This window comes from Geotrypetes seraphini, chromosome 1 (assembly GCF_902459505.1).
Source record: "Geotrypetes seraphini chromosome 1, aGeoSer1.1, whole genome shotgun sequence".
In the NCBI taxonomy this organism is placed as follows: domain Eukaryota; kingdom Metazoa; phylum Chordata; class Amphibia; order Gymnophiona; family Dermophiidae; genus Geotrypetes; species Geotrypetes seraphini.
The window spans coordinates 34,798,575-34,820,772 of NC_047084.1; the positions used below are offsets into that span (position 1 = coordinate 34,798,575).

A 22,198-nucleotide genomic window follows, 5' to 3' on the forward strand; every position below is an offset into this window, starting at 1 on the left:
CAGAGGTGTGATAGGTATGGTATGGTAGTGCTGCTGCTGCTGCTGCTTTAGGAGGCCTCAGAGATATTGGTAGGTCTCACCGTGGGAGGGGGGGGAGGTGTTGGTCGCTGAATCGGTGATTTTGATTTTCTCTGATAATGAATTGATTTGAATCAATTCACCGAAGTGAATCAGTGAATCAATTCAAATCAGTGAATCGGGCAGCACTACCAAGGACTACCTTTGCAGTGACCATGCTGGGTGAGGTGGGAGGAGATATAAAATGAAGGAGGGGGGAGGGGATTTCCAGACAGTTGTGAATGAAGAATGATGGCACCAGATCCCAGCACTGAGTATGGCAAAGCTCACAGCAGAAGAAACTGCTGGGCCTCCCAAAAAACAAAAACTAAAAGCAGAGGGGAGAGGGGAGGATTTTCTTACTGACACACAGAGAAACAGGGATAGCTGAAGAACATCTCACATCTCAGGATTTCTCCTAATTCACCATTAATACTATATCACTAGAATACATCACATCCCCAGGCACCAATGTTCAGCTTACCCGTTGTGAATATAGGCGCGGCAGCTTTTGCTATTGTTGATTCTGATAGTCAGCAAGAAGAAAAGAAAGAAGAAACAGGCCATGCCGAAACAGACACGATACACAGCTGAGTAACCTGCCAGCTTACTACACTTTTCCCCTGCTTGGATCTGCGTGCAGATTTCCCTGTAGAATGGAATCTGAAAAAGAAGCAATTGGAGAGAATGGAGAAATCATACTTTAATAAAATAATACAGGGCTGCAAAGTGAATTATAGCTTTCATTAAAATTGAAAGGCATAATGTAGTATATCATATATTGGAATCATCACATTCAGGGCAGATATTCTGTGAATGAGTTTCTAGGCCAGCCAGTCACATTTACTACAGACAAAAAAATAAGTGAAATCTCTCAATAGAATGGCCTCTATATCATATAATATTTTCAACCATCTTCTTTTACAACTTTATTTGGTGACTTGATACCGTGAAACTTCCGCTATGTATTGAGAGATTTCATTTTGAAGCTGGCAGCCGGCAAGGCAGGAATTAATGGAGATCGTTCTTGCCCATTCATTAGACCAGCAGTTCTCGCAGTCAAGTTTTTAGGATATCCATAATGAATATGCATAAGCAATTGGTATGCGCTGCCCCTATTATATGCAAATCTTGATTATACATATTTCCTGAGAAAACCCACCTGGTTAGGTGTGCCTCAAGGATTGGGTTGAGAGCTACTGCACTAGACACCAGGGGAATCCCTAATAACTGTTGTGACTGCGATTGCAGGAGGGAGGGTGGCAGAATTAAGAATTAAGGACTTTGCAAATAGGGTCTGGTAAGGTAGGGGTGTCATCTATGTTAAGGGAGAAGACTTTTTGTTTGTTTGTTTTTAAAGTGAAATCACCTTAAGAGACTCCATGTGAGCAACAGGTCACATTTTGGCAGTCCAGTTTTCCTAGGGAGGAAAGGTAACACCAGCTCCAAAAACTGGGTAAGCAATGACACTTAACCTACACCACCAACTTTCTTCAGGCATAGAACCATTCTCTATGCTCATACCATAAAGACTGGCTTCAAGATGAGGGCACAAAAACAAAAGTTGATTCAGGGTGCCACAACCCCTGAGCTGGCCAGAAGCTGTGACAGAATTTTTAAAATGTCGCATTTTAAATTAAAATAAAAGTGGCTATAGAAGACACTTCATATTCACAATTCAGCTTTGTACATTCATCCATTTTTTTTTTGCACATTAAGGGTGATGACTATTAGTAAAGACAAGAATGGGGCAAATCGATAAATGGTTGGTGCATTCCTTTTAAACCAACCCAGTACTGAATACAATGCTAAGTAAATACCAATACCAGCCTTGATTAATCCTATGGGAAGATTAGGGTCTTACCTTAATAATCTTCTTTCTGGTAGAAGGGTAAGGGGGTTATGTATCTCCTACCTGTGAGTTGTGTAGAAGGAGTTAAATTTTCTTTGGCTCCACCTCCTGCTCTGGGTTGTACTCCAGCTCCTCCTCAGTTCATACCAAAGCACTATAAGAGGAGAAATAAATAGGAGGGGTACAACTCTCCCCAACATAGCTAATTCTGTTCTGCTCTTTAAACGGTGTTGAGAATCAAATCAATTTCAATATAAAACAGTGTACAAACATGAGACAAATGTGAGACAAAAGAAAAAACAAGGTGGAACTAGCAAACTATCTACCTGAGCGCAATCAGCACTAACACTGATGGAGATCCCAAAGATATTCCTATGACTGCACAATTGAGAAGTTACAATGGTCTTCAAATACTTCTGATAGGCAGAAATCCAAACTTCTGGATACATATACCTGCCTGAGACAGGAAGCAGGCTAAACAGAAATCTAGCAAGGCAGGCTATCAAGACTCCTGTACCATTCTACTAGAAAGAAGATTACTGAGGTAAGAACCTAATCTTCCCTTCTGGTGCAAAAGGTACAGGACGCTTGACAAATGGGACATACCATAGCAGTTCCTGGAGTCTAGGGTGGGATAGATGAGACTGCTGTCAGCACCATGGACCTGAAAGCAGTGTCCATATGAGCTGTCACATCCACTCTGTAAAATTTTGTAAAATTACGGAGGGTAAACCTACGAAATTCTTCAGGCATTGACACCCAGGTCTTCACCCATGAAGTCAACACACTTCTAGTGGAGTGTGCTTTCAAAGATTTTAGCAGCTGTTTACCATAGCTAATGTATGCAAAGGCAATCGCCATGCAAATCCATCAATAAATAAAGGAGAACCGTGTCCCAAGTGAAATAATAAACAAGAAAAGAAACACTGTTATCCACTAGCACATTGAAATAGCTGGTAAATGCTGTTACTCATGTAAGCCAAAAATCAAGCAACTTATCTGATTTGAAGCTCCAATATCGAGGTTGATCACCCTCTCCAAGGTAGAGAGAACAAGAGGGTGCTCTCTAAAGTTAAAAGGGGATAGATTCCGTGCAAACGTAAGGAAGTTCTTCTTCACCCAGAGAGTGGTGGAAAACTGGAACGCTCTTCCAGAGGCTGTTATAGGAGACAACACCCTCCAGGGATTCAAGACCAAGTTAGACAAGTTCCTGCTGAACCAGAACGTACACAGATAAGGCTAGTCTCAGTTAGGGCACTGGTCTTTGACCTAAGGGCCGCCGTGTGAGCGGACTGCTGGGCACAATGGACCACTGGTCTGACCCAGCAGCGGCAATTCTTATGTTCTTATGTACATAACTCCAGATGAGGACCCCATTTCCGTGCTTTCCTCAGGGATTTATCACGACTGCTTGCCAGAGAAAAAAAACTTTCACAAGAAAATTTTGATAGTTTCAAAGAAACCATCAAGGTATGAAAAAAAAAAATTGCCGCAAAATAGCGAAACAGCGCTCTGTCAAATACATCACGGACTTACCCCAGTTAATGACGGACAGTTCCAACTCATGAATTTAGATAAGTTGGACTTTTTTTTATTGCATTCATTATATTGCTGCTATGCATTGCTGGCACTCTTTCTTGATTATTATATTTTTTGAACTTTGAGGACTTGCTGAAAGAGGGAATAATAAGTTACAAACTTTTTTCTTTTTTTCATCTCTTATTTATTAAGTGATATAGTTTTTTTGAAGCACATTTTGAGCACTTAAGAGACAATATGATATATCGGGCGAATCAACTTGGGCTTCTATAGTCTTCACAAATCGTTTAGCCCAGGGGATACTGCTGTAGGGCACCTAATTTCACTGCAGTTCCCCAATACTGAAGTCTCTAAAGTTTTCTTTTCTCTTCTTTTTTAGAGTTTTTACTTTTATAGCGTTTGAATACACTTCTTATTTCATTTATTTATTTTGTTTGAAATTTTCACTTATTTTTCCCTCTTTCCTCATTATATGAGTGGAGGTGTCCTCATCTCCTCATATTTTTGCCGATTTTTTGTGTCAAAGAAACCATGACATCTCAATCATGCGTAAAGGGGGAGAACAGCAGTGTTTATTGATTTATTTTTCATGAGTCACACTGAATTTGTTCTCATATCCGAGTATATAGAGAAGCAAAATAATGGGAATTGTTTGTGACAATTGAGTCCATTGAGGCTCGTTAAGGTCTCACATTAGTGCCTGGAATGCACTTACAATCACTGACACCTCCTCTTCTCCATAAATATTGTTAAATAATATTGTTTAGTTTGTGACTACAGTCACACATAACAGAGAACTGTCTCCTTAGTGTAATTTTCTTATACATAGGAGAGTACATGTTTTTGTAGCTTTTATACCATAGGCAAAATGTTTCCCAGGCTTTCTAAAATTCCTGTCTCTTTTTCAGTGCAATCAACTTGTTCCTATCTAGGAGTATCAGGAACCCACTGAAGGCACAGATGGAACACAAAGGGGATGGGACTTGATCTACCGTTTTTCTGTATGCGGTTACTATCAAAGCAGTTTATATATTTTAGACAGGTACTTGTTTTGTACCTGGGGCAATTAAGTGTTATGTGACTTGCCCAGAATTACAAGTAGCAACAACTCCACTGAAAGAGTAATTGCCTTAATGCAGCACCATAATTCAAGTCTTACAAAAAAATGACGAGCAGAAGCAGCTCTTCACTCAGGACAGAAAGACTCATCCAACTTGCTCCAAAGACACATTGATCAATACTGACTGAATGCGGGATTACTGTTCAGCATTCACACACAACAAACATTTTGTATTTACTGTGGAATAATGACATTAGTTACCAGTCATCACTGAACATTGAACAATGCATAATAAATCATTAGGCCAACAAGTTTATTTTTAACTGTTTAAAGCACAGTTACTTACCGAAACAGGTGTTATCCAGAGACAGCAGGCTGATATTCTCACGTATGGGTGACGTCACCGACGGAGCCCCGGTACAGACCACTTTAAAAGTGCATCACCACTTTAAGACTTTAGAAAGTTCGCGATAGCCTGAACCGTGCATGCATGAGTGCCTTCCCACCCGACATGGTCGCGCGGTTCCTCAGTTAAGATAAACCAGCTAAGAAGCCAACTCGGGGAGGTGGATGGGTTGTGAGAATATCTGCCTGCTGTCCCTAGATAACACCTGTTACGGTAAGTAACTGTGCTTTATCCCAGGACAAGCAGGCAGCATATTCTCATGTATTGGTGACCTCCAAGCTAACAATGGGAGTGTTGGCCTTCAGGAAAATAAATTTTGTAATACAGATAGGCCGAAGTGCCCATCCCATCTGGAGAATGACTCCAGACAGTAGTGAGAAGTGACGGTATGAACTGAGGACCAGGTGGCAGCTTTACAGATTTCCTCAATAGGAGTAGATCTGAGGAAAGCTGCAGAAGCTGCCATAGCTCTAATTTTGTTGGCTGTGACATAACTCGCCATGTGCAGTCCAGTCTGAGCATAACAGAACGAGATGCAGGCAGCCAGCCAGTTGGAAATCGTTCTCTTGGAAACAGGATGCCCCAACTTGTTGGGATCAAACAAGATGAACAGTTGGGGAGAAGTTCGGTGAGGCTTTATCCGGTCAATGTAATAGGCCAAAGCCCTTTTACAGTACAAAGTATGTAGAGCGGTTTCTCCCGCATGAGAATGAGGCTTAGGAAAAAACACTGACAGAACAATTGATTGATTGAGATGAAATTCAGTGACAACTTTTGGAAGAAACTTTGGATGTGTACGTAGAACCACCTTGTCATGATGAAAAACTGTGATGGGTGTATCTGATAATGAGGCTTGTAATTCACTGACCCTCCTGGCAGAGGTGAGATCAATAAGGAAGACCACTTTCCAAGTGAGAAACTTGAAATGAGCTGTGGCCATTGGTTCAAATGGTGGTTTCATCAAACAGGAAAGAACCACATTAAAGTCCCAGATGACAGGTGGAGGCTTGAGAGGTGGTTTGACATTGAAAAGCCCCTTCATGAATCTAGAGACCAAAGGATGAGCAGTTAGAGGCTTTCCCTCTACTGGTACATGAAAAGCAGTAATAGCACTGAGATGTACTTGTATGGTTGTAGATTTAAGGGAAAGAAGATAATCCAACACCAACTCCACTGCTAAGGAAGTGGGATCATGATGATGAAGGAGACACCAGGAAGAAAACCAAGTCCACTTTTATTGTGTGGCTGGTTTCCTGGAGGCATCAATAATGTGACATACAGGCTGAGAGAGATGTAATTCAGAAGAACTCAGGCCGAGAGAAACCAAGCTGTCAGGTGCATGGATAAGAACATAAGAATTGCCGCTGCTGGGTCAGACCAGTGGTCCATCGTGCCCAGAAGTCCACTCACGCGGCGGCCCCTAGGTCAAAGACCAGTACTCTAAATGAGTCCAGCCTTACCTGTGTACATTCCGGTTCAGCAGGAATTTATCGAACTGTATCTTGAATCCCTGGAGGGTATTTTCCCCTACAACAGACTCCGGAAGAGCGTTCCAGTTTTCTACCACTCTCTGGGTTAAGAAGAACTTCCTTACATTTAACTAGAGAGTGCCCTCTCGTTCTCCCTACCTTGGAGAGGGTGAACAACCTGTCTTTATCTACTAAGTCTATTCCCTTCAGTATCTTGAATGTTTTGATCATGTACCCTCTTAGTTTCCTCTTTTCAAGGGAAAAGAGGCCCAGTTTCTCTAATCTCACACTGTACGGCAACTCCTCCAGCCCCTTAACCATTTTAGTCGCTCTTCTCTGGTCCCTTTCGAGTAGTACCGTGTCCTTCTTCATGTACGGCGACCAGTGCTGGATGCAGTACTCCAGGTGAGGGTGCATCATGGCCCAGTACAGCGGCATAACCTTCTCTGATATGTTCGTGATCCCCTTCTTAATCATTCCTAGCTTTCTGTTCGCCTTTTTCATCGCTGCCACGCATTGCGTGGATGGCTTCATTGACTTGTCGACCAGTACTCCCAAGTCTCTTTCCAGGGGGATCTCTCCAAGTACCACCTTGGACATCCTGTATTCGTGTATGAGATTTTTGTTATTGACATGCATCACCTTACACTTATCCACATTGAACCTCATTTGCCATGTCACGGCCCATTTCTCGAGCGTGGTTATGTCACGTTGCAGATCTTCGCAATTCCCCTGTGTCTTCACTACTCTGAATAACTTCGTATCGTCTGCAAATTTAATCACTTCACTCGTCATACCAATTTCCAGATCGTTTATAAAGCTTATATAACGAATCTTCTCTGTAAATAAAGAGCTCGACACGGTTTACAAAAAATTAAAAGGGAGGTACAGTGAGAATTGGTGGAGAGGGAAACAGAAATCTGCATTTTTGAAAAAAGCCAAGTTTTCAGGTGTTTTCGGAATAATTGGAAAGAGCCCAGATTGCGCAGCTGGACAGGAAAATTATTCCAAAGCTCAGTAGTTTTGAAGAAAAAAAAAGATTTCCCTAAATTTCCAATGTAGGTGATGCTTTTAGTGAGGGGAAAGATAGAAGACTTCTTACCTGGATTTTAAAAAACAGATAAAAACTCAATTATTTAATAGGTTAGGGTCTTAATACTGTTTTATATTTTTATCTTGCTATGTAAAATTCTCCGCATTCTTTTATACTGTATGCATTTTATAATTTATGTATTTCTTCCACTAGATGCCTTCAATTGCTGTTTTTTAAATAACTTGTACTGTTTGTATCTTATCCAATTGTTGTGAACCACTTAGAACTCTCGGGTATGGCGGTATATAAAAATAAATTTATTATTATTATTATTAATTTGCGCTTTTGGATAGATCTGGTGATATCTGTTCTCGCAGCATTCCAAGATAGAGGAATTAAAGGGGGAAGAATACCATGAAGGATCTTGAAAGTTAGGCAGGCACTTTTAAAGTAGACCCTAGAAATTACTGGAAGCCAGTGGAGTTGTAGCAAGAGCGGAGAAACATGGTCAAATTTGCTCTTTGCAAAGATCAATCTGGCTGCAGTATTCTGGATCTGCTGAAGTCTTTGAAGACTTTTCTTGGTCAGACTTAAATAGACCAAGTTGCAGTAATCCAACCTCGAAAGAATGATTGATTGTGCAAGGACAGCAAAATGTTGTTGGTGGAAACAGGATCTCACTTTCCTCAATCTATGGAGACTTAAAAAAAAATATTTTTTTTTAAACCAGAGAATTACGTTGAAAGTGTTGAGTCTATAATGACACCTAAAAATTTGCTTGAGATTTCAATCTGCAGTGAAGGTCCAGAAGGCAGTGGAATGAACAGAGGTAGCTGATCTAATTTTGGGCCAAGCCAAAGTAGTTTTGTTTTGGACTCATTTAGCTTCATTTGTACAGCAAGGGCCCAAGATTGATGTTTCATTTTGCATTCTATAATATTCTTAGTGAGGTTAGTAAGATTTGAATCTATCTTGAGAAGGACAAAGATGTCATCTGCATATGTATACAGTGTTTCGAAGGGGGATAGATGGAAAAGCTTCAAGGTAGACATATAGATATTGAAAAGAATAGGAGACAGGGGTGATCCCTGTGGGAATCCGCATAATGGCTTCCTGGGGGATGACCTAGTGCCATTCATATTAACAGTGTATGAGCGAGATCGTAAGAATTTCAAGAACCAGTCTAAGACAGTAGAATCAATACCTATCTCAGAAAGCTGGTAGATCAAAATGTCATGGTGAACGACGTCAAAGGCCGCAAATAGGTCAAATTGTAATAGAATTGCAAACTTATTACGTGAATGTAGTTGCTGAACTTTGAGATTAGTGAGACCAATAGAGATTCGGTACTGAAATTAGGTCTGAAACCATATTGGCGAGGTAAAAGGATGGAAAATCTCTCTAAATATGATGAAAGTTGAGCAGATATAATAGAGGTCAGGAGAGGGATGTCCGCTATAGGTCGATAAATAGATGGTGAAGAAGGGTCTAGATCAACTTTTTTCAGTAATGGGATCAGAGCAATGTGGCCCATCTCTTCAGAAAGTAGACCTGACAGTAAGGCAGAATTTATAAGTCTGGTAAGCGATGAGATAGTCTGAGTGGGAATTTTCCCATATAGATATTAAATTAAAAATCATAGAAAAACCATAAGACTTATAATTTGGCACAACAGTTACCAGACATAGAACAAAAGCTTTGATAATCCAATTTGTTAGATAATCCAATTTGCTACATAAATATCAATCTAGCATTTAAAAAAAGAAAGAAAGAAGAAAAACAAGCCACCCCAAACTAAAATCCCTAACTGACTAAAAATCAGATATTTAACTACATTCTTGATCCAACTAGGGATTTGAGATGTAAATCAACAAAATACTGATCATCACAATATAACTACCCCACACAACCTCACTCCACCTTCCTCCTAAAAAACTAACAGTTTGCAATCAAATATACTTGCATCTGACTGCATCTCCTGGAGTGGAAGCCTTGCAATCAGACGAAGTGAGGGGAGAGGTTGCAATACCCAGCCTACCTCAGACTGAAAAGAGTAAACATGATAGCTCTTTCAACAGTTAGCTAAGGACAGCAAAGGAAAACTCAAGTGCAATTTGTCCTCTGGGGTAGGGCCATCAAAACAGAAATGTTTACTATCTTGCCAAGTGAAAATATTAGCTTTCAGAATACAACAAACCACAAAAGTATAAGTGAAAAAAAAATCATATTCCGGACATTATCCATTATGATAATGAAGCAAAATTTAAAAAATAGTGAATGCTATCTAATGTGCTATATTTAACATTGCCGTAATAAAAACATTGCACATCACAGAAAGCTGCATTTTATTCCCCCCCAAAATACTTCCTCCCCTTTACAAAGCTGTGCTAGCGGCTGCTGCTATGATAACTGCCCCGAAGCCCATAGAGATTTAAAGGGTTTCAGGGCTATTGCCGTGCGGCAGCCGCTACCACAGCCTTATATAAAAGGGGGGGGATTGTTTTCTTTGTTCCATCTCTGATTAGAATAAGGACAGCAAGGGAATCAAAAAGAGCTATGAGAGGGTGAGGTTAAGAAGTAGTGAATTGAGAACATGCCTATTTAACTAATCTAAAAAAACATGAGGGGGGGGAAACCCAGCTGAGAAAAGGAGTGGCTGAAATGAGAGCCATGTTTGACCCTGGAGAAATTAACCTTCACAGTGCGAGAGGAGAAAAGACAAGGAAGAGAAGAAGGCTAAGTGGGGAAGAATCTTCTGGAAGCAGTTTACAACAGCAAAAGAAGGAAGAAGAGTGAGAAGAATGGGACAGTTTCATTTGGGAGCAGATAATGTGTCCCTCGACCTTTTATGTCAAAAACAGGATAACATAGTGTCCATGTTGTTCACACAGAAGAGTGCAGCAGAAAAGGCCTGGAATAGTGGGGAGGAGTATTTCAATTCCAATTGCTCTTGGCTACATAAAGCAGCGATCAACGTATTATCCAAAAACATGTCATGAAAGCAGACACTAAAATGAGAGTCAAATGAGATATGTGAGGTAGAGAGGCAATTCCAGTGTTAAAGACACTGAACAGGAAAGATGCAGAACGGCTGAAATTTATGAACAAGAATGCTTTAGTGTAGGGGAGGTTTGAGGGAAAAAAGAGACTAGGAGAAGTGGAATGATCTAATCCAGGGGCGCCCACACTTTTTGGGCTTGCAAGCTACTTTTAAAATGACCAAGTCAAAATGATCTACCAACAATAAAAATAGTAAACATATACCCCCTCTTTTACTACGGTGCGCTAGCCGGTTTAGCGCGTGCTAAGTGCTAATGCGCCCATTATATTCTGTGGACACGTTAGCATTTAGTGCGTGCTAAAATCAGCTAGTGTGCCTTAGTAAAAGGCACCCCCCCATATTTATTTATATATATACCGAGTGCACCTCTTCTGTCCTCCAGACCTCGTTCCATTCCCCAAATAACATCTCTCCCTTCCAGGAGTCCAGCTTTCCTTCCTCTCTCCTTCACGCCTATTGGCAACATGTCTCCCTCCTCTGTTCTGATTTTGCATCTCTCTGTTCTTTTTCAGGGTCTCTCCCCCTCTGTCTCTTCTGTCTGCACCTCCCATAGTCCAACATCTACCCCCCTCTCTTCTGCCTTCCCTTTGTTTCAGGTTTCTCCCTTTCTCTATCTTCCTTCTGCTAATATTTTGGCCCGGATTCTGTATAGAGCGCTTGTCCCGGGCGTCCTATACAGAATCGGGCCTACACCAGCCCAAAGTAAACCAAATTCTGTAACCGACATCCATGTTGCAGACACCGGTTACAGAATCAGGTTTGTTTAGACGCGGCCGCTATACTTAATCGCGGCAAGGGATCTCCCTGCCGCGATTAGCATTGCGGTAACGGCTATGGCCACCAGTCTCCCCTCCCCCGACGACCGTGGCAGAAGAGTGCCCAACCCCGCCTGCCAACAGAACCCATCCCGCCGAAGATCGCCGGCAGGAGGGTACCCAACCCCTCCTGCCGGACCCCCCAATGACCCCCCCAAACAAAATGCCCCTACCCCCCTCCCCAGACCCCCCCATAACCTCCCCCGAAGATCACCAGCAGGAGGGTGTCCAACTCCTCCTGCCGGAACCTCCAACGCCCCCCCCCCAAAGATTGCCGGTAGGAGGGTGCCCAACCCCCTCCTGCCGGATCCCCCCAATGAAACTCCCCACCCCGGAATCCCCCTTTGGGCTTACCTGCAAGTTGGCCGGATGTGTCCTCGCACTGTCCAGCCAGCAGGCCCACCTCCATCCAAATAAGGCAAGCCTGCCCCTCCCCTGCCCAACCCACAGGATCTTAGGGCCTGATTGGCCTAGGTGCCTAAGGCCCTTCCCGCTTTTCTGATCAATTTGTTATTTATTTCACCTACTTGGTGCTCATAGTTTATCCTTCTGTTTGGTGATTTTAGTTTTCCTACTCTAGAACTCATGCTTTCTAATATTAGAGAAAAAGGCATACCCTTAATTCACTATTTCTTAACCTTACCTTCAGGGGCCCAAACCATGAAGACAAGGTATTGAAAAGAATGCAGTTAGGGGTCCCCCTTGCTCCCTGGGAACTGCAGCTATCTCCCTGGTACGTCTGGCAGAATCTAACACGGCTTTACCACTGCCATCAATAAACACACCTCCTTTGGGCACTCTTCAGCAAAATATTTAAAGGGTCAAAAGATGATTTCCACTGATATAAAACAAAAAGGCCCTTCTTATAAATATCTATGTCGATTTTTTTAAACCAATAATTTAATGGACCTCAGTGGCTACACTCGGAGGACAAATTTTGTCCTAACCGAGCTTTTGTATGCCAAAATTGTCATTAGTGCATTCTTTACCACTATAAACCTTTCTTAGACAATTAAAATTTCTCATTTATATATTCAAACACTCATCTCCAATTTCTTCAATCACATCGGTTCATGGTTTATAGCGGCACAAGAATTGTTCTGTGCACTGATCTCTGGTTAATAGCATTGTCCATTGCTGCTTTCAGATATGTTTGGTTGCCTAGAGACACTCATCCTTTACTTGAAAGTAATACTTCTACACACTATAGCAAACAGTATAAAATATTAACTTAGACTATTTTCTGTGCAAACGACACTGCAAAACCTATTTTTTCTGTGCCTGCTACCATAAGATACTCTTATTTCCTACTTACGTTCTCATTCATTTTCTCTGCCACAGTTGGTGACATCATGATGCAGCAGAGGATGGTCACCAGGATGAAGTAGACTGCATACATGAAGCGAGTACTTGTTGACTGCTTAATCTTGGGGCAGCATGCGCAGCAAAGGGAGCAAGCTGCAGAACCACAGCAACAGGCCAGCTGTGAAAATAAAGAGCAAGGATGCTTCAGCTTTCCAGGTCATGAACTCTCAGAGAGCAATTCACTGCAAAAGGAAATTGAGGACTAACTGTATTTCATCTGCATATCTTTTGAGACATGGGAGACCCAAGTCTGGTTTGCTGCTACTGCATGACCTTTAAATCACCTTGATCCTATGTTCCGTAGTGTAGCCAAAATTGTACAATAACCAGACCACCACTGTTCTACAGTTATTATTCCTTCACTGTCGTCGAGCTGATATTTTGTCAAACACAAAGTCAAGTTTTCAAAATAAAAAGGACTACATTTTAGCTTCAGATTGTACACTTCCCCCTCCCGATTCACAGTTTTAGGACTCGCGATTTCGATTATTCGCGATTTCCTAAAACCGGAATCACCCCCACCTCCCTCCCACTTCCTGGACCTTACCTGGTGGTCTAGCGGTCTTTCAGGACAGGAGCGATCTTCCTATGCTCCTGCCCCATGCAGATCACTCATCCAAAATGGCTACCGTGAGTTTCCATCATAATCTTGAGAGACTACAGGAACTCATGGCAGCCATTTTGGATGAGTGATCTGCATGGGGCAAGAGTGTAGGAAGATTGCTCCTGCCACGAAAGACCGCTAGACCACCAGGTAAGGTCCAGGATGCTGAGGGGAAGGCAGGAGGGAGGCGGAGGTGAGTCAGAGTTGGCCCAAAAGTTATTCGTGAATTTTCAGTATTCACAGGCTGGCTCTGCACCTAACCCCCGCGAATATTGAGGAAGGAGTGTAATAAAGATCAAACAAGTTATAGGTGCTGGTTTCCACACACCCCCACACCCTTTCACAAAGGGGGAAGAAAATTACCAATAACTTATTACTGACCCTTTTTCTACACACCTTAAGTGTACTAACATGGCAACCACATTCCTATATCACTTGTACAACAGAATGAAATTTTGCCTTCAGAGATGCCAACTCTCACTCATAAGGAGTGTGTCATATTTATCTGAAGATTCTCACACTCTCAGCCATTTTCTCACTTAGAGCTAGATTCACTAAACAGGTCAGTAATACCGCATAGGTCCGCTGCAATTCAACTTTTGGCCAACTCCAAAAGAGCAATTGATGCACAAACAATGATTTGTGCGGAAGTTCGCCATAATCCCCATGTCTCCCATCCAATGGATTGTTGTGAGAGCGACTATCACACATGCGCAGAGCCAGCAGGGGAAGCCCGAACAGCTGAGAGGCAAGGGAAGCCCCAAAGCCTCCTACCACTCAACCACAAGAAACCTTTTATTTTTTTATGAATTTACCCATACACAACATCTGCCCATTTTAAAAAAAAAAGTCGTGTTGGCCCCCCTCTCGGCCACAGCCGTCACAACCCTTCTCCGACAACAGCTGTGGGTCCCCGAACACTCCCCCCTAAAGATGACGGCTGCCCCCACGAGAGACAGGAGGAATGCACACTTCCTCCTACCTCAGCAACCTGCGGCAGTGAAAATGGCAGGAGGGATGCCCACTCCCTCCTGCCAATGGAGGCTCCCTCACTCCATGTGCACCCTGCAAACCATCCCCTCCCCTCCCCCCTTCCCCCCAAAAGGCAGGAGGGATGCCCACTCCATCCTGCCACCAGATCCTCCCTTGAACATAGCTCCTCCCCCACCCCCATACCTTTGTCAGAAGTTGAGCAGGAGGGATGCTTGGTCCCTCTGGTTCTGAGGCCAGCCAGTCCAAAATGGCAGGTCTTCTCTTCCCTGGTGCATCATGTGCACTGGGGAAAGGCCTAAGGCCCTGACTGGCTCGGACACCTAAGGCCCCTCCCTTAAGCATCTGAGCATCGGAGGGTGGGGGGTTTGACTTGGCTCACTTTTAATTTTTTTTTTTAATGGGGTAGATATTGTGCGTATGTAACATACACACAGTATCTGTTCCATTTTTTAAAAAAGGTATGGCATTTTATAAATATATTAATTTGTATTGGTAGGACAGGTAAGTGACTGGTCTTGACCAGTCACTTTTTTCAGATCGCTAAAAGCGATCACTTTTTTTTGTGCTTTGGGAAGTGATGTTAGTGCATCAATTGCTCAGCTAGTTTGCATGGCGTTTTAATATTAAAGAGCTTATTTGCATGGCTGAGTTGGATCGGGCAAAAAAACACGTGGTGAGCCATTTTTGTGCATCAGGTCAGCAAATTCGATCATCACTAAACCAGTCAAAACCGGTTTAGCGACGATCGTTACACGATCGCTGACTTTAGTGCATCTAGCTCTTAGGGGCCAATGCAGAATGCTTTGCAGTAGACCTGATGACCAGAGAATGACACGGGGACAAATTTTTTCCCGTCCCTGCAGGAACTAATTTTCCCGTCCTGGCGAGTTCTCCTCCTGCAAGTTCTGTCCTCATTTACTCAAACCTCAAACACTTTAAAATTATAAGTATTCAAGGCTTGTGCAGTTAAGGCAGAGCTTTCAGGAATGAGACAGGGACAGGAACAGCAACAAAACTTGCGGGGACAGGATGAGGAACTTGAGTTCCTGCATCATTCTCTACTGCTGACCACAAATCCTTTACTGTAAGCTTCCTGCTAAAGATTGGCTGCAGGATACTCAATGAGCATGCAAATTATGTTAAAACTCTGATAGTAATCCACAACCGCAATTGCCTTAAGCACCGATAGAAAAAGTGACTTTTTTAAAATGCCAGTAGTCTCCCTACCCTCCTCCCTTATTAAAGAGTTTCCCTAGTGTCTAATGTTCCTCCCACCCCACCACTGAGACCAGAACCAGGATCATGACCAGCACCAGCCAAACTCCCTTCCACACCCTCCCCTCCCCCCCCAAAAAAAAAGCAGTGCTGAATAGAGAGTTGCATGGGAACGGGGATGACAGGAATCCCACGGGTTCCCCCTCCAGGTCGCAGGGGTCCCCTTGGGTCACGGGGATCCCACAGGGTTGGAGGGAGCTCGGTTAATACGCACCTTTAACTGCCCTCCATGTTGTAGTCTTCTTTGCAGCGTGCAGCGATCTCAGCACACCTCGAATAGCTGACCCAGAAGTCTTCCCCAACGTCAAAGCTGACGTCGGAGGGAAGTCTTCGCCTCAGCTACATGCAGCATGCAGGGCCCACTGCCCTGCAAAGAAGTGCGGCTGGAAATAGTGCTGCCCTTCAGCTATGGTAATTAGAGCAGCCTACAAAAAGATTGCTGGTGTAAAGGGGGTATACATGGGGAATGGAAGAAAGAGGAGAATTTTTGGTCATAGGGAGGGAGGGAGGTACAGATGATAGGGAAGAGAAAGATGAGAAGGAGAAATGTTGTGGTGGAAAGGGAACAGTGGGACATATTGAAAGGGATGCAAGAGGGAGGAATGCTGGACATAGTGGTGAAGGGAATGGAGGGAGAAATGTGTCATGGTGCTTGAGAGGGGTGATAGAAAGAGAAATGTTGGGCTGGTGGGCAGGGGCGAAAGATGAGAAAGGGATAAATGCTGGACCATGGTAGGAGGAACCAATGGACAGCAACAGAAGAATTTGCAGAAGCAGAAAAAAGAAACTGAAACAAACTTGATGGAAAAATAAGTCTCCAGACAACAAAGCTAAAAAACGAAATTTGTTGACTAAAATATGTTAGCTTTGGGAAATGTATATAGCAGATGTCTTTGTATTGTGTTCAAAAGAAAAGAAAAAACACTGGGTGAGCTTAAGCAACCCTAGGCACCTCCTTGCACCTGCAACAGATACCTATAGTGTAGGTGGCTTGCCTCGAGGGTTTGTTGTTGTGTTTTTTTTGTTTTGTTTTGTTTTTCAAAAAACATACATCCCAATTGGCTGGTTAGACAGCAGTAGGATGCCTACCGCCACCTAGAATCGGGATGCCATTTACAAAATTTGCCTCTTAATGCCACCGCCAATACCCTGCTAGCCATTTATCCTTGCAGCATTACATGGGCAGCTTCCACAGCAAGAGGGCCTTGTGGACTCTAATTACTACACGTGTAGAGGCAGGGCATGCATATGTTTGCCCAGCGGAGTTGGTTTCTAAGTCATAAGCATCCTTTTAGAACACTTTGAATTTCCATGTTTGCCATGGCAGCATTTTATGAAATCGATGTTTAGCTCTGATATGTTTTTCATTTTTTTTTAGATGTCTTGGTGAAGGGTGGAGATATGCCAATTTTACTATGCTTTAATGTACAGCCTTGGTAATCTAAAATATGTCACAGACTTAGCATGTTCTTGCTAAACTGTATTTATTCCAACATCTACAACTTATCTAAAATGGCACTGTATACTAACAAGTAGAAAAAACATACAGAACATGGCTCATGAAATTCTTTCCAGAACCTCTGCATTAACGTTTGTGTGTGAATGAATGCGCAGGCAGAACAAAAAGATGCATGAACTGCTTGAAAAGTTATCCCTAGACCTCGGTAGCATTCAGTAGCGGAGGATATGAAACTGGGGAAAAATGCCATAAAACATTACATGAAGCAAAGAGGCACAAAGCGACTCGCTCTGCCATTGTCCCTGTTTCCGGAAATGGAAGCACAGATGAAAGGGCTGAAGTAGCACACTTGAAACTTGTGAACCAGTAACATCAAACGAAAAGCTTCCGGGTCTCTTTGCAGAAATGAACAGAGCTATGGTATTTGTAATGAAACTACATACACATTTACTACATACACATTTACTACATACACAGTTCCAAAAAATGTCTTACTTATGAGAAGGCAACACTGCAAACATTAGACCAAGCCCCAGAGCACCAAACACATGTATATCAAGCATTGCATAAGATCCTGAGCTTGGCTGCCAATTGTATTTAGAATACAAAGCAATTATGTTATGTCACCAATTTTTATATGGTACCATCCCTGAATTCTTTAAGGGTTTGATGTCCAAGTATCAACCATTAAGATCATTGCGCTCCGAAAGTTCAGCATTGCTGAAAACGAAAGTTAACCCTAAATATGTGGAAACGAATGCCATGACTTTTACATGTGCAGGAGTTAAGTTGTGGAATAGCCTTGTTGGTCAAATTCGAAAATGTAGAGACAGGAACTCATTTAGGAAAATGTTAAAAACAAAACTATTTGTGGATGCATTTCTTTGAGCAATTGACCTTATGTAAAGATTGAATCTGTCTGCTTTTGTTCCTAGCTTGTTCTGATTTTTATAATATTTTATGTATGTGACTTTTGTAAACTGTTTTGGAGAAAAAATGGTACAGAAATTTTAAAAATAAATAAATAAAATATATAATAAATTGCCTGCTTATTTTAATGAGATTTTGCAAATATATAAGCCAGGATGTACTCTGAGGTCTGAGAATTCTATGTTGTTGGAAGTGGGAAGAAGGAGAAAGATATATTATGTTGATACAGCAAAATCTTCTTTGTCAGTGGCTGGCCCTGGGTTGTGGAATGGTTTGCCTGGGATTTTACGTTATATGTTGGGATTTAGGAAGCTGTTAAAAAACCCCATTTTTTCTGAAAAGCAGTGTGTTTATATTCGGGATGTTTTTTTCAGCATCATTATTAGATTATTTTGTATGTATCTGATCATTTTAAATGTTTTGCTTGTTTTTAAGATTTTAGATGTTTTATTGTAAGCTGTCTAGGTTTCAGGCAGGTAATAAATATTTTAATTAATAAATAAACATTATTAGGAGCTGCAAATTTCAAAACAATGCAAGATGAACAGGCGAGATTCCGGAGGATTGGAAGATAGCCAACGTTACGCCCATCTTTAAAAAGGGATCAAGAGGTGACCCGGGAAACTACAGACCGGTGAGTCTGACCTCGGTTCCGGGGAAAATGGCGGAAGCACTGATGAAAGAAATCATCGATGAACATTTTGAAAGAAACGAACTTCTGATAACCGGCCAACATGGTTTCTGCAGGGGAAGATCGTGCCTAACTAACTTATTGCACTTCTTTGAAGGAATTAACAAACGGATGGACAGAGGAGACCCCATAGACACCATATACCTAGATTTCCAAAAAGCCTTTGACAAGGTGCCTCATGTATGTCTGCTCTGGAAACTGAAGAACCATGGGGTGGAAGGAGACGTACATAGATGGATCAGAAACTGGTTAGCGGGTAGGAAACAGAGGGTAGGTGTGAACGGCCACTACTCGGACTGGAGGAGGGTCACGAGTGGTGTTCCGCAGGGCTCGGTGCTCGGGCCGCTGCTATTTAATATATTCATAAATGATCTAGAAACAGGGACAAAGTGTGAGATAATAAAATTTGCGGACGACACCAAACTATTTAGTGGAGCTCGGACTAAGGAGGACTGCAAAGAATTGCAAAGTTCTGTTTGGATTGACTCCTAAATATCTAACTGACCTATTTTCTTTTGCTACCAGTAAGTACATTAAAGTTTAAATGTGAACGTCTATTTTTCCATCTGTAAAAGGATGTAAACTTAAAAAGAATCATCAACGCCTACTGTCTTACCAGGCGGCTTTATGGGGTAAGGATTTAGACCGACTGATCATGACTTCTAGTACTTATTTAGAATTTGGGAAACACCTAAAAACATACCTGTTTGCTAAATATCTGAGTAACCAAGTTTTCTTAGTCATTTGAATAAGTTTTCTTTTGTAAACCGCATAGAGCTTCACGGGCCTGCGGTATAGAAGCCGATTGTTATGTTATGTCAAGACACACCTGACATTACCTCACAGACAAACTTTTAGCTAGCAAAGAGTTATTTGCATATTTTGCATTTGTAATCTACATACTTTGAATATAACATAATCTACATACTTTGAATATAACATGGATCTCCTATTTTGAAAGGAAACCTGTACTGTTCAGTATTTTCCACAAGTGTTTTCCTTAGCATGACCTCACAGCTGTTCTCATAGGGAAGCCACAAAAGGGAAGGCAAATATACAACCGTGTTTCCTGGATATTAAACAGAGGCTTCTACAGTTCAAAACCAGACTTTACAACCAAACATTCTGCAAGCAGATGATGTACAGCAGAGCTTCCCAAACTGTCAGTCGAGACCCTAAATGGGGGACACAAAATCCATGTTTAGGGTTGCAATTTGGCTGAGCTCGCCATAGGTTCATCATTATTCTGCACCTCCAGGAGAACACACTATTTTATTTGGCTATAATCATGGGGGTTGGCGCCACAAAATGATTGACAAGCAATGATGTACAAAAAACCGATCCCAGAAGAAAATCTTTTAAAAGGGAAGACACCTTTCATCAGTAAGCCTATGGAAAGATAAAGATTGCTGAGGAATATAAAACTACAACAAAATCCTGAGTCTGTAATATGTCAGGCTGCCAACAAGCTCCATGACATAGAGAAGGGGGGAGGGCGAGACGAGTTAGTACCTCACCACATCTAGGAACTCTGAGTTTTCAATTTCACTAGAACAGGCAGAAGGTGGGAGATAAAGCATCTGCCAGAACCAAATAACAGATTCTCCAAGGTCATTTTAGCTTCTATTTCCCAGTTCAAGGCTGGAGATACTTTGGCTAGGCCTGGTTCTGAACTTATGTCCCTAAGCAAATGTGGGATTTATAGTGCCTTATCCTGCCCATTGTAATCAGTGCTACAAGTTTCATAATGAGATAGCCAAAACCCAGGCCAATCCCAAAGTCTCCAACCTGAAACAGGGTAGCTTGGCATCTTTGCGAAGGCTATCAAGTTTATGAAATTCAGGTTCTCTTTGCACTTTCCCTCTCTTACCACTCTGCCTGATGTGACTTAGAACATAGAATCATATAATGTAACATCAGGGGCAGGATCTCAGCAGAGAGAACGTGCCACTGAGGACCATGGGCAGCTGTAGGGATCACTATAACACCAGCAAGCCTGCAGGCTGCCCTATTGGCCTAAAGGAGATAAGAGCGGGGAAGCTGGGGGAGGCCTTTCTGACCGACCCGACCCTCTCAAGCTGGAGCAGCAGCGGGCGGACGGCCAGCAAGAGGCAGCGCTGCAGCTCCTGCTTTAGGAAGGCTCGGAGGAAGGGTCGGCCATTGAATCGGGAGGCCAATTTTTTTTTTTAATTGAATCGATTCAAATCGATTCACCTGATTCGAATCGGTGAATCGATTCAAATCGTGAATCGGGCAGCACTAGTCTGGGCAAGGTTCCGGGGGAGGGGGGGTGGATGGAGTTGTTGAGTCAGCCCAGGCAGACCACTGGACCATCAGGGGTATTTTGGGGGAGTGTGGTGTGGAATCGAGTCGGCCACTGGATCACCATTCTTTTGGGGAATAGGGTCGGAGGCTTGGCCACTGGACCACTAGGAACAGTTTTTTTGATTGGGGTCAGGATTTTTTTTGTTGGAGTTCCCTAGATATACACACAAGAGTTCTACATACAGCACAGTTCTTATGGGCTACACACTTAGTCCAGCGAGTTTCCATTTTTTTCATATCGGAGGAAAAATCAGTTTTGTCAAACTCTGCAAAATACACATAGAAAGCATTGATGACTTAATGGACTGTGGCACCATCTCATGGAAATTTACCAAAATTTTCATAGTAACATAGTAGATGACGGCAGATAAAGACCCGAATGGTCCATCTAGTCTGCCCACCCTGATTCAATCTAAAAATTTGTTGGTTTGTTTTTTTTCTTCTTCTTCTTAGCTATTTCTGGGCAAGAATCCAAAGCTCTGCCCACCCTTGTACTGTTAAGGTAAATCCCTTGTAAAAGCACTCTGAAACAAGACTGAAATGTGGGTTCAGGTTTCGGCTGAAAATGTAAGTGCAATTTCAGCTGATACCAAAATGCTTCATGTCCCTTAAGCCACCCACTCAACAACCCTCCAACCAGTGCCAATCTCAATATGGCTGCCAGGACCTCTCGCAGAAGTCTCACAAAGCTGCTGCAGAAGTCTTACCAGGCATTTTAAAGCAGCAGTGGCACCGGGCAGGAAAGTGTGGGGTTCCTTACGTCTCTGAATAGGCCACTAGATCAGTGGTTCCCAAACCTATCCTGGAGGACCACCAGTCAGTCAGGTTTTCAAGATAGCCCTAATGAATATGCATGAAACAGATTTGCATGCCTGTCACCTCCATTATATGCAAATCTTTCTCATGCATATTCATTAGGGTTATTCCAAAAACCTGACTAGTTGGTGGTCCTCCAGGACAGGGTTGGGAACCACTGCACTAGACCACCAGGGCTTGTAAAAGTAGGCCTGGGGAGGGCCCACTAATGCTCAGGTGAGAGCAGCGACAGACAGGTATGACGATTTTGATTTCAGCTTCGGTTTCACCTGAAACCGTGCTGTGGATATGGTTTTGGCCAGAGCCAAAACCAGCAGTTTTGGTTGACTGCTAATCCCTTGAGTTTTTGCAATCCTGCCAGGTGCTTGCAATCTAATTTGGCCAATATGAAGGACCTCTTATTTGATCCAGTATGGCATTACGAGTGCTCAGTACAACTTCAGCCCCA

General features: G+C 42.6%; 1 protein-coding gene across 1 annotated transcript in view; it reads right to left on the reverse strand.

Moving 5' to 3' along the window:
• SERINC5 (serine incorporator 5) overlaps nucleotides 1–22,198 on the reverse strand; it is a 182,137-nt gene that overhangs the window by 117,133 nt on the left and 42,806 nt on the right. Inside the window, exons 2-3 of the mRNA XM_033929725.1 lie at nucleotides 12,608–12,775; nucleotides 542–720 (exon numbers count right to left, since the gene is read on the reverse strand). Of these exons, the coding sequence (XP_033785616.1) occupies nucleotides 542–720; nucleotides 12,608–12,775 (347 nt within the window). The remainder of the gene's footprint in view (nucleotides 1–541; nucleotides 721–12,607; nucleotides 12,776–22,198) is intronic.